Source organism: Callorhinchus milii, unplaced genomic scaffold (assembly GCF_018977255.1).
Source record: "Callorhinchus milii isolate IMCB2004 unplaced genomic scaffold, IMCB_Cmil_1.0 Scaffold70, whole genome shotgun sequence".
Lineage (NCBI taxonomy): Eukaryota > Metazoa > Chordata > Chondrichthyes > Chimaeriformes > Callorhinchidae > Callorhinchus > Callorhinchus milii.
Window position 1 is genome coordinate 113,989 of NW_024704811.1, and position 11,547 is coordinate 125,535.

At 54.4% G+C, this 11,547-nt stretch overlaps 1 protein-coding gene across 3 annotated transcripts in view; it reads left to right on the forward strand.

Moving 5' to 3' along the window:
* LOC103183634 (diacylglycerol O-acyltransferase 1) overlaps positions 1–4,236 on the forward strand; it is a 33,741-nt gene extending 29,505 nt beyond the window's left edge. For all 3 annotated transcript variants that reach the window (XM_042345644.1, XM_042345645.1, XM_042345646.1), the window contains 6 exons: positions 427–471; positions 1,494–1,606; positions 1,830–1,895; positions 2,499–2,586; positions 3,108–3,170; positions 4,088–4,236. In XM_042345644.1, coding sequence (XP_042201578.1) covers positions 427–471; positions 1,494–1,606; positions 1,830–1,895; positions 2,499–2,586; positions 3,108–3,170; positions 4,088–4,234 — 522 coding nt within the window. In that variant the 3' untranslated portion in view covers positions 4,235–4,236. The remainder of the gene's footprint in view (positions 1–426; positions 472–1,493; positions 1,607–1,829; positions 1,896–2,498; positions 2,587–3,107; positions 3,171–4,087) is intronic.
* Positions 4,237–11,547: the final 7,311 nt, after the last annotated feature.

Here is an 11,547-nt window from a genome sequence, read left to right on the forward strand (position 1 = left end):
CCTCTTAATGTCTCATCTGAAGGAAGGCACATTGCAGCTCTCCCTCAATACTGGACTGACTGTCCACTTACACTGCCAGTGAAATGTACCTTTGATTTTAACCTGGGGAGTTTAATTCGGTGTGTGCACTGCTTTGTTAGGGGGGGAAAAAGGTTTGTTAGGTTTTTTCTGGTGTCCTGGCAACAATATAATAATAATCTATGACTTGCATTGATTGATGCTGTGGTACGGGGAAAAGGCAGTGATATGAGATTCAAAGATCTGCCATGGTAAACCTGGGAACCAGAGGAGCCGTTGAGCCTGTTCCCTTAGTTTACTGTCTTTTTCCCCCTTGCGTGTGCGTGTCTGTCTTGTGTGTGTCTGTCTGTGTGTGTGTGTGTGTGTGTGGTGTGTGTGAGAGATAACCACTGTGATTGTTGATTTCAGGATATGAACTATTCGAGGATGATTGAGAGGCTGCTGAAGCTAGCAGTAAGTGACTTACTTTCTAAATTGTGCTGTGTGTGTGTATATATATATATAATACACACACACAGTATAAGCCTTGCTCTACCTGATTGTCGTATGTAATGTATACCTAGGTGTGAATAAGCCTGTTAAACCCATGTGGGTGCAGTGGGTAGTGGAGTGGGGAGAGTGAAGGGATTTGTAGACTTATTTATGATGTCTCATCTGAAGGAGGGCACCTCCAACAATACAATGCTCTCCATCAACCCCTCCCCACTCCACTTATAACTGGGGATCCAGGTTTATGATCCAAGTCACCATGTTATAACAGGTCTGACTGGTTTCTCTCTGAAAAGCGCATCCTCTGAATGCTCCTGTGTCCAGTTGGTGAGTGGCTAAGGTTTGTGCTGCAGTCAGATGTGACCGGCAGCAACGTCCCACACGCACACAGCACAGAGAGAAGCAGCTCTGTCCCTCACTTCGAATTTACTGCGATGACGTTCAATAAGTGGAGTCCTGTAGCGTAGTGATTAGAGCACTTGCCTTGCAAGAGAGAGAACCCGGATTCCCGGAGAGAACCCGGCAGGCTTCCTTATGCCTCCAAACGCCTCTGTTTACCTAGCAGTAAGCAGAAACCCAGTTGTTAGTCGATTGGCAGATCGCTTTTCTGGGGATAATAATCCCTTCCNAAAAAAAATTAAATAATAATTTGGTCACTCAATCCATGACTGTTTGCGGGACACTGCTGTGCACAGCTAGCTGCTGCAAATCGCCCACAAAATATACAGTCAATCCACTTTACAGTATATTCTGTGAAGCGCTTCGAGCCATCTCAAAAGTTGTGATAAGGTTCTCTATCAAATGCAAGGATTATTCTTATAATAAGGAGGAAGTTCTCAGCTAGGACACAACCACTGGATCAGGTCACTCACTACCTGTGGCTTCCCAGTCTGCTCACTCCCATCAGTCTCCGTCCTCATGTGCATGTTTCTCTTTCCCCGTTGAGGAAGGCATGTTGTGAATGTTGACCTGGTTTCTTTCTGCAGGTTCCCAATCATCTGATCTGGCTCATCTTCTTTTACTGGTTCTTCCATTCCTCCATGAACTTCGTCGCTGAGCTGATGCAGTTCGGTGACCGGGAGTTCTATAGAGATTGGTGGTAAGGGGACACGAAGGCAGCTAACCTGCGTGCGTGGGAGTGAGACCTAGAGCTAACCTGGACTTGTGTATGTGTGTGTGTGTGTGTGTGTGACCCACAGCAACCAGGTGCAACGCGGTGTATCTGACTCTTCCTACGTTATTTGTAAAGATCAGAGCATTACACAAACTATTGATTGTTTTGGTGACGCGGGTTATTTGGTGTGTAATGTTTTATCCCCTAGGAACTCTGAGACTGTGACCTACTTCTGGAAGAACTGGAACATTCCCGTCCACAAGTGGTGCAGCAGGTGAGCCCCAGGGCACAGTGTGAGGGGATCTGCCAGCCGGGGGCACAGTGTGAGGGTATCTGCCAGCCGGGGGCACAGTGTGAGGGTATCTGCCAGCCGGGGGCACAGTGTGAGGGTATCTGCCAGCCGGGTGGCACAGTGTGAGGGTATCTGCCAGCCGGGGGCACAGTGTGAGGGTATCTGCCAGCCGGGGGCACAGTGTGAGGGTATCTGCCAGCCGGGGCAGGGAGGCTGCAGGGTGCAGTGGGTATCTGCCAGCCGGGGGCACAGTGTGAGGGTATCTGCCAGCCGGGGGGACGGGTGGGGCCCGGCAGGGGGAGGAATGGAGATCTCCACCAATCAGCTAACAACCAGGTTCCTACTTACTGCTAGGTAAACAGAAGTGTGGAGCAAGGAAGCTGCCTAAGGTTCGTCCTGACCGGGGAATCAAACCCGTGTCCCCTCGCTTGTGAGGAGAGTGTTCTAACCATTGGGTTTACAGGACTCCCATCCTTTTTCAGTGAGATCAGACATGAAGGCATTTGTGTGTGTGTTGGTTTCAGCGATGCATTGCAGAGAGAGAGAGAGACTAACAGAAATGCTCTGTTTCCTCTCTGTTCACAGACATTTCTACAAGCCCATGTTGAAGAAGGGTGTGAACAAGCGGATGGCTCAGACGTGGGTCTTCCTCGCGTCAGCATTCTTCCATGAGGTCAGGATGCGGGGCTGCACGTGGTTTAGGTGGGGAGGGTGGGAGAGAGGTGACTGTTAGCCTGTCTCATTCTTGTACTTCCATGTTGGGGACTTTGAGCTCACAGTCCAGGCTGCCCCTCCAGTACAGTAATAATCACACTTGCCTTTGATGCAGTGCATTTCATGTCAGGAGGAAATGCTTCACAGGGTTCACTGTGAAGTGTGGTGACTGTTTTGTATGCAAATCTACCCTTCGCTGCATTGCCATCCTTCGATCCGAGACAGTAAAACAAGCTCAGTTTGCCTGTCCAGGTGGTGTCTCGGCCAACGATCCTCCAGATAAATTGGTCACCAGCCTTGCTGTACAGACTGGGTGCCACATTTGCCTAAAATAGTCATACTTTCAACATCGATTCCTTGTGAAGTACTTTGAGACGTGTGAAGGCAGAATCAAATGCAAGAGATATTTTTATTTGCTAGCGTGAGTGCTCAGTGAGAGGGAGAGGGAGGGGTGCTCATTGACTGCCTTGTGTGTTTCAGTACCTGGTCAGTGTCCCTCTGAAGATGTTCCGCTTGTGGGCCTTCATGGGAATGATGGCTCAGGTGAGGCTGCGGGGGTTTGGAAGGGTGGGGGGTAGAGGGGATGACGGATGACATTAGGGTGTTTGGGGGGAGGGGGGTGGGGTTGGATGTTTGGGGAATGACAGCTGTGTGGAGGGAGGGGAGCGAGATTGGTTGCTCTCTCACACACTGCCCTCTCTCTCTGTGTCTCTCATACACTGCCCTGTCTCTCTCTGTCTCCCTCGCACACCGCCCTCGCTGTCTCTCTCTCCCCTCGCACACCGCCCTCGCTGTCTCTCTGTCTCCCTCGCACACCGCCCTCTCTGTCTCCCTCGCACACCGCCCTCGCTGTCTCTCTCTCTCCCTCGCACACCGCCCTCGCTGTCTCCCTCGCACACGCCCTCGCTGTCTCTCTGTCTCCCTCGCACACCGCCCTCGCTGTCTCCCTCGCACACCGCCCTCGCTGTCTCCCTCGCACACCGCCCTCGCTGTCTCCCTCGCACACCGCCCTCGCTGTCTCTCTGTCTCCCTCGCACACCGCCCTCGCTGTCTCCCTCGCACACCGCCCTCGCTGTCTCTCTGTCTCCCTCGCACACCGCCCTCGCTGTCTCTCTGTCTCCCTCGCACACCGCCCTCGCTGTCTCTCTGTCTCCCTCGCACACCGCCCTCGCTGTCTCTCTGTCTCCCTCGCACACCGCCCTCGCTGTCTCCCTCGCACACCGCCCTCGCTGTCTCTGTCTCCCTCGCACACCGCCCTCGCTGTCTCTCTGTCTCCCTCGCACACCGCCCTCGCTGTCTCTCTGTCTCCCTCGCACACCGCCCTCGCTGTCTCTCTGTCTCCCTCGCACACCGCCCTCGCTGTCTCTCTGTCTCCCTCGCACACGCCCTCGCTGTCTCCCTCGCACACCGCCCTCGCTGTCTCTCTGTCTCCCTCACACACCGCCCTCTCTGTCTCACAGCTGCCGCTGGCCTGGTTGGTCGGGAGATTCCTGAGCGGTAACTACGGTAATGCTGCGGTGTGGCTGTCGCTGATCATTGGGCAGCCAGTGGCTGTGCTCATGTATGTCCATGATTTCTACATCCTGAACATTGAGGGGAATCAGTGACCCCCCCCCACCCCCCCACCCCCAATGGGAGGGAAGGGGCCCTGAGGGAACACCACCCCAGGAGGGGTGGGGACATCAGTGAGCCCCTCCCTCCCGAGGAAGGGGACATTGGTAACTCCAGGGGGAGGGGAGGAGCCGTCAGTGACGATGAGGTGGGGGGGTGGGGGAAAGAGGGGTATCAATGAGCCCTGCGGTGGGTGGGGGGGTGGTGTGGGCGAGTGTTTTCTACTAGTTACAGAATAAGGCACCGAGTGCTTTGTATATTTTTATACCGTCCCGGGTGGGGGGGGGGGTGGTTTGGCTTTGCCTCAGTGGGAGGTGTGACGAACAGCCTGTGTGTGTGTCTGTGTATGGTGGGGGTGACTGTCAGCTCCACGTGCCCGTCCAGTCTCTTGAGTAGACACAGACACAGGTGACGGTTGGGATTCTGAGAGCAGAGAGGGGCACTGAGGGAGGGAGTGGGAGCTGGGTCTGTTTCACTCGACTTTGCCCATTGGGGAGCGGTTAGCACATCGGTGGGGGGGGGGGGAGTGGGTCTCTGGGTAGCAGGTGGGAGCAAGAATCCATCCAAGCCCAGAACTGCCCATCAACTGCTCCCCTACCCCACCCTGCACGGCTCCCATCGTACCCAGTGCTGACTCCACTCCACCATTTGCTCCTCTGAACAGCCCTTCCCAGCTGCGGGAACACATACAACTTCCAGCTCCCCTCTCACTCTCACCCCCTCCCTCTCACCCCTCCTTCCCACTCTCACCCCTCCCTCTCACCCCTCCTTCCCACTCTCACCCCCTCCCTCTCACCCCTCCTTCCCAACTCTCACCCCCTCCCTCTCACCCCTCCTCCCAACTCTCACCCCCTCCTTCCCAACTCTCACCCCCTCCCTCTCACCCCTCCTTCCCGACTCTCACCCCCTCCCTCTCACCCCTCCTTCCCAACTCTCACCCCCTCCCTCTCACCCCTCCTTCCCAACTCTCACCCCCTCCCTCTCACCCCTCCTTCCCGACTCTCCCCCTCTCACTCCCCACCCTCTCATTTCTCACCCCCTCCCAACTCCCAGCAACGAACAAACGTGCTCTCCTCTTGTCCCTGTGTCAGTTTCTAGCCCAGATTCCCAGTAACCACTGCCATGTCAGAGTGTGGACAACCCAAGCCAAAATCTAGGCGTTAGTGACTGGGTATGTGACCAGACACTCTGTCCTTGCGCCCTCTCCCCCGAAAGCCTTTGCTTTCTCACCAAGTGCCTGAACAAGCTCTCCAGCTTGTGATTGTCAACCTGCTCCTAATCTCCTATTTACTGTAAACTTAGCAACAACAATGCAATGTCTGGAGCCCGAATCCTCACAGCTGTGTCGCCAACTCAGCTGATGGCCAGACTTGGAGCCAGCGGTTGTAGGTTAGAAGATTCCCCGTGGCGCTGCTCAGCCCTTGGTCTTTCTTTGTGGTTCATTAAATGCTGGGGTCTGGGGTGGCTTAGGGGATAAGTCAGGGCTCCCAGGGGTCTAATCGTTACCTTTCTGAGCCAGACAGCTATCCTAAAGGGCAGCGTGGTGTAGCGCAGGTAGGGACTGTGTCACTGCAAACCTTCAGTAGTTGGAGCGCTCGCTGCGTAAGCGAGAGGACCTGGGTTCAGTTACTGGGCAGGGTGAAATGTTGGCCAAGTTTCCTTACTCCTCACACAAGTCTCTGTTTACCCCAGCAGTCAGTAGGATTGCTTTTCTGTGAGTAATAATACCATCAAGTTTTTTTAAAAAAATAACAATTTGGTCACTCAATCCACGACTGTTTGAGGGACACTGCTGAGCGCAATTGGCTGCTGCGATTCCTCACAAAATATACAGTCAATTCACTTTATAGTATATCCTGTGAAGCGTTTTAACACGTCACAAAGACGTGACAGGGCGCTATATCAAATGCAAGGATTATTCACTTGAATCACCTTACTCCTTCCTACCTGTTAGCAACCTTGTCCAGCCTCCTCTTCCCTCAGCCCCAGGTCCTTCTCACATCCTCCCCGTTGTTGCCGATGTCCAGTTTTCTTCAAGTGAAAGTGATGATAATAGTTCCTACTCAGAGGCGTTTGGAGTAAGGAAATTTGCCCAACGTTCACGCTGTCCGGGGATCGAACCCAGGTCCGCTCGCTTGCGAGCGCTTTAACCACTTAGCTTCAGGACTCCACATTGATGTTTTTGTACCTTCTGCTCGGAGGCAGCCTGCGGTGTAGTGCGGGGCCCAGCGCCCCTCACCCCTTGCTGTGCTGTGGCCGGTTGCTGGAGCTTGTCAGCAACAAAGGGGTGTCTGCTTTTTATATACTGGATCTAGTTTCTTAGTGTCTGGAAATCAGACTGATTTTACTCGACTTGTATCTTTTTAAATTGCCCTCGATGTACACAAGACTGTGAGAATCAATGCAATGAAGACTGGCAGGTAGTTACAGGGACAATTAAAGGGAACGTGCAGAGGCTCCTTTCCCCCGGCTGGTGAGCGACCGCCCGCCCGCCCGCCTGTAGGGGAGGGGACTTGCACCTGCTGTTTCTGGTAACGACCCTGTCGACTTTTTTTAATTGATGGAATAAATAAATGTTGAAATAAATCCTTGAAATCCTCTTTTGGGTGAAGCTCTGGAGCCTCGATCGTATGTCACGAGGAAACTGTTTGCACATGAAACTTGCCAATAAACGTCTTGAGATACTAACTGTTGTGAGGTGCTTCAATTGTAGGGCCACTAGCATGAAGTCCATGTGCTGGGAGCAGGCCACCTCCGGAACATCGCCAGACTACGGCACTACCTCACCCCTCACGCGGCTGAAACTCTGGTCCACGCCTTTGTCACCTCAAGGCTGGACTATGGGAACTCTCTCCTCGTCGGCCTTCCCGCACCTCCCTCCACACTGCAGGTCATTCAGAACTCTGCAGCTCGTGTACTGTCCCGCACCAGACACCGCGACCACATCACTCCCACCCTCGCCCTCGCCCTCACCCTCGCTCGCCTCCACTGGCTCCCCATCCCCCAGAGGATCAAATTCAAGATCCTCATCCTCACCTACAAGGCCATTCACGGCCTCGCTCCCTCCTACCTCTCCGACCTACTATCCCCCCACGTACCTGCCCGTACCCTCCGTTCTTCCGGCTCTGGTCTGCTCCACATCCCCCGCCCCAACCGCCCTACTATCGGTGGTCGGGCCTTCAGCCTCTCAGCCCCGAGGCTCTGGAACTCCATCCCCCAGTGCCTTCGCCGCTTCCTCCCTTTCCTCTTTCAAGGCCGGTCTCAAAACCTTTCTCTTTGACCGAGCCTTCAGCTCCCCTCTCGACTCTCTTCCCCCTCCTCGCTCCCTCCCTTCGCTCCCCTCACCCTGACCATTTCCCCTCTGCTCGGGTCATGACCCAACTGTGCAGCGCCTTGGGACGTCCTCCTGACGTGAAAGGCGCTCTATAAATGGAATCTTGTTGTTGTTGTGTGAGCACACAAAGCCTTGAGTAAAATTATGGTCCACAAGTTTTGCCCACAAATGATAAGAGTGTTGCTATGCGATGCTGTAGGACTCCCATTATAATGGCACATCAAGTGTAAAATGACACTCCAGCCCAGAGGTACGTGGTCGGAAGTGCCGTCCTTCGGATGACACGTTAACCCGTCGGTCAGTCGGTCCCGCCTGTCTGCCTGTCTGGGTGGACGTCAGAGATCCAGCTCCACGATCGGAAAAGAGAAGTCGTGCATCTCGGCCGACGTGTTTCGCCCAGAAGACTCGCAAGCGTTTGGTTTATCAAAATGTATTTTTTTTTTTTTTAGCTCAATTATTTCGAAAGAATTTATAAAATTGGGTCGGCAATGGGAGGGGGGGGGGAAGAGTTACAAAATACCGGGTATCTGCAAACCTCACCCGGATGCTCTGGGACGCCAGCAGCTTGCGCAACAGGCTCTATATGAAGGCAAGTTGTTAGATGAACTTATAAGTTATAACTTATAATAACTTATAATACGCCGTCTTACTGAGGTGCTATACTGCGTAATTGCCGTCAGGGGGCAGGCTGTTATCACAGCTGGGAGGGGGAGGATCAGTTGGATTTGTTTGGACGTTGCCCTGGACAACGGTAAAGCCTCGCAGCCTTGTTGGACCGCCGCCAGGGTTCGAGCCCCCGCTGCCTCCCGAGACTGTGCTGCGTTTGCCCTACGCTCACAGACACGACTACGCCGCACAGGACGTCCTGCGAAACGCTTTGACGGCATGAGTGGGAGGGGTCCTTGTGGGGGTCTCGACGCACAGAAACCCATCGACCAGGTTCCTACTTAATGCCAAGGAAACGGGTGTGTTGGGAGTAAGGGAACTTGCCTAAGGCTTGGCCCTGCCCGCAATCAAACCCGGGTCCTCTCACTTGTGAGGCGAGTGCGCTAACCACTACACTGTAAGCCACATTTGCGCAGCACCTTTGGTAGACAGGACATCCCAAGGCTCCGGTCCGTCACCCGAGCTGGGGAGTAGGATTTGCGAGGGGTGGGGGCAGGGAGGGAACAGTGACAAAGAGGGTCTCAAGACCTGGGAGGGAAAGGATGGTACCAGTCAGTCGATGACGTCTCCACTCACCCTGTTATTTTCTTTCCCAAGAAAGCAATCTTCCACCCTTGCTACCGACGGCAAATCGCATTTACACAGCGCCTTTCATGTCAGAATGACGACCCAAGGCGCCGGGTAACAACATTACATTTGTATAGCGCCTTTCACGCCGGGAGGACGTCCCAAGGCGCTGGATAGAGTTACGGACCCGGGCTGGGGGGTCGGGGTGGGGAAGCGAGAGATCGAACGCGTGGTCGAAGAGGAGGGTCGAAGAGGGGGGTCTTGAAGGTGGCGAGGGAGAGGCTCCTGAATGGAGTTCCGCGGGGTCGGGGTAGAAAGGCGAAAGGCGTGACGCCGATGGTGGAGCGGGCAGGACGGGCCCCAGGTCGGTAAAAGTAGATCGTAGAGGAGGAGCAAGACCGTGGAGGGCTTTGAAAGTTAGGACGAGAATCATCTGGGGGTCGGGGAGCTGGTGAAGCCGGGCGAGTCAGTCAGTGGGCGTAGAGCTCAGCCGGGGTGCGTTCTGTCCCTTGCTAACTGCAGCCAAGCCCCCTCCCCATCCGTTCAAAGCCGTAGACACGTGAAAACAAAGCAGGCCCAGTGTGTGGTGGTCTGTGTATAGATATATATATTTATATATAATCCTCTTTATTATAGCATAAAACAGCAGCAATTAGAATTTCGTATCTACAACATTTCAAAGCCCCTTCAATCAGTCTTCCCCCCCCCCCCCCCGCCCCCCACCCACCCCCACCAACAAGTTTTGTTTCACGTGTAACCTAACATGGAGCGTGGCCACTGAATGCGAGAGTAAGATCGCAGGTGTCCCGGTTCGCTGTTAATAATAATAATAATCCTTGTACTTGATATGACGTCTTATCACGTCTTCGAGACGTCTCAAAGCGCGTCACAGAATACACTGCAAAGTGAATTGGCTGTATATTTTGTGGGCGAAACGCGGCAGCCGATTGCGCGCAGCAGCGTCCCACACAAACAGCCGTGGATTGAGTGACCGCATTTCCGCCAATCAATTAACAACCGGGTTCCTGCTTACTGCTGGGTAAACAGAGGCGTGTGTGTGGAGTAAGGAAACTTGGCTAAGGTTTCACCCTGACGCGCCCGGGAATCGAATCCCGGTCCTCTCGCTTGCAAGGTGAGCGCTCTAACCACTAAGCTACAGGACTCCACTTGCGAGGACTAATAACTAGGAGAGTAAGGTGATTGCAGCCGGAGGGTGAGCATCACTGAGCGTACACACACACGCACCTCTCTCTCTCTCTCTCTCTTTCTGTGTCTAGAAGGCCAGTGGTGATTAAAATATACAAAATAAAAAGTCATTTACATCAAACAAACACTTGGGGAGACTGTCCGAGGCCAGGCCGGGAGAATTGCAGCCCGTCGGGTTTTGTTTGTTTTTTATATACATAAAAAAATATACGGAGACTTGATAGGAGTTGGCACTGCCCAGCGCGCGCCCCCCAGCCCCCCGCAGCTGCTTACTGCCCACCATCGCCAGCCACTGTGCAGGCAGCGGGTTCGCACTAACACTGCAACTCCACAATGAATTGGGGGTTGGCACGCGGCAGCTCGGGGGGAGGGGGGTGGGGGGAAAGAGGAGATGAATGTCTGATCACCGGCCTGGCTCGCACACCGAGGCTTAAAGACAGTTTAGGGCAGTCTCGTGGCAATCAAAAACCATTGAACCATTACACTACCATTTCCCCCCACCACCCCCACCCCACACCAGATGGATCTCAAGATCCTCATTTCAAATCCCTTCATGTCCTGACAACTCCCTCCCTCTCCGACCTGCTTAACCCGCAACCTCTCCGCTCGACTGTCCCCGGCCTCCTGCACGTCCCTCGTGCCTTCCTTTCCACCACTGGTGGCCGCGCTTTCAGCCACTACTCCCCGAAACTCTGTCACACCACTCTACCTCAATCTCTCTTCCTCTCTTCCTTCCCCGTCTTCGGGTTGCGCCTGAAGACCTTCCTCTTCAACTGTGGCTACGGTCACCTCCCCATTCCCCTCCCCACCGGTTCGGAGTCGTGTTCCGCCACTGTCATGTGCTCTGGGACACTATCCTGCATGAGGGGCGCTTCCGGGAGGAAGGGGAGAAACGTGGGAATGGAGACTCTGGGTAGAGGGGCAAATGGGAAGCGCCAGCTCACAACGGCCCCTCTTGGGGTAGGAATTGGGGGGTGGGGGGGGGAACTGTGATGCCCAACTCTCCATCTCCCCTACGCTGTCCACCACAAACCAACAACAACTTACATGTATACAGTGCCCTTCACTTGGGTAGTGTCTTGGGAGCGCTTGTCAGCGATGTGGTTTGACACTGAGCTGCAGGGAGTGGGGGAGGAAGTGGCTGAATCCACGGTCGAAGAGGAAAGTCGTCAGGTATGACTTGACGTCAGCCAAAGAGAGGGTATAGCTGAGGGAGGGATTGAGCCAAGCGGGTCCGCAGCTGATGGCAGCGCAGCCCGGCCCATCAGCAGGACCTGGAAGGGCCGACCAGTCACTGAGGGGGGGGGTAGGGAATCCTCCCCCCTCAGCTCCTGTTAACCCTGCAGCCAAAGCCCTAACTAACTAACTAACTAACGGGGAGGGTGGACACGCAGCGGGAAAGCTGACCGGACGGACAGTGCTCCCAAATGGCAAGCGGTACGGTTTTAGCTGGTTAGTGTCTGTAGTCGGACGTTAGGTCAGAGACAGTTACAGGAAGATGAAGAATGAAAGAGCGCACGATCTGCCAACCCGACA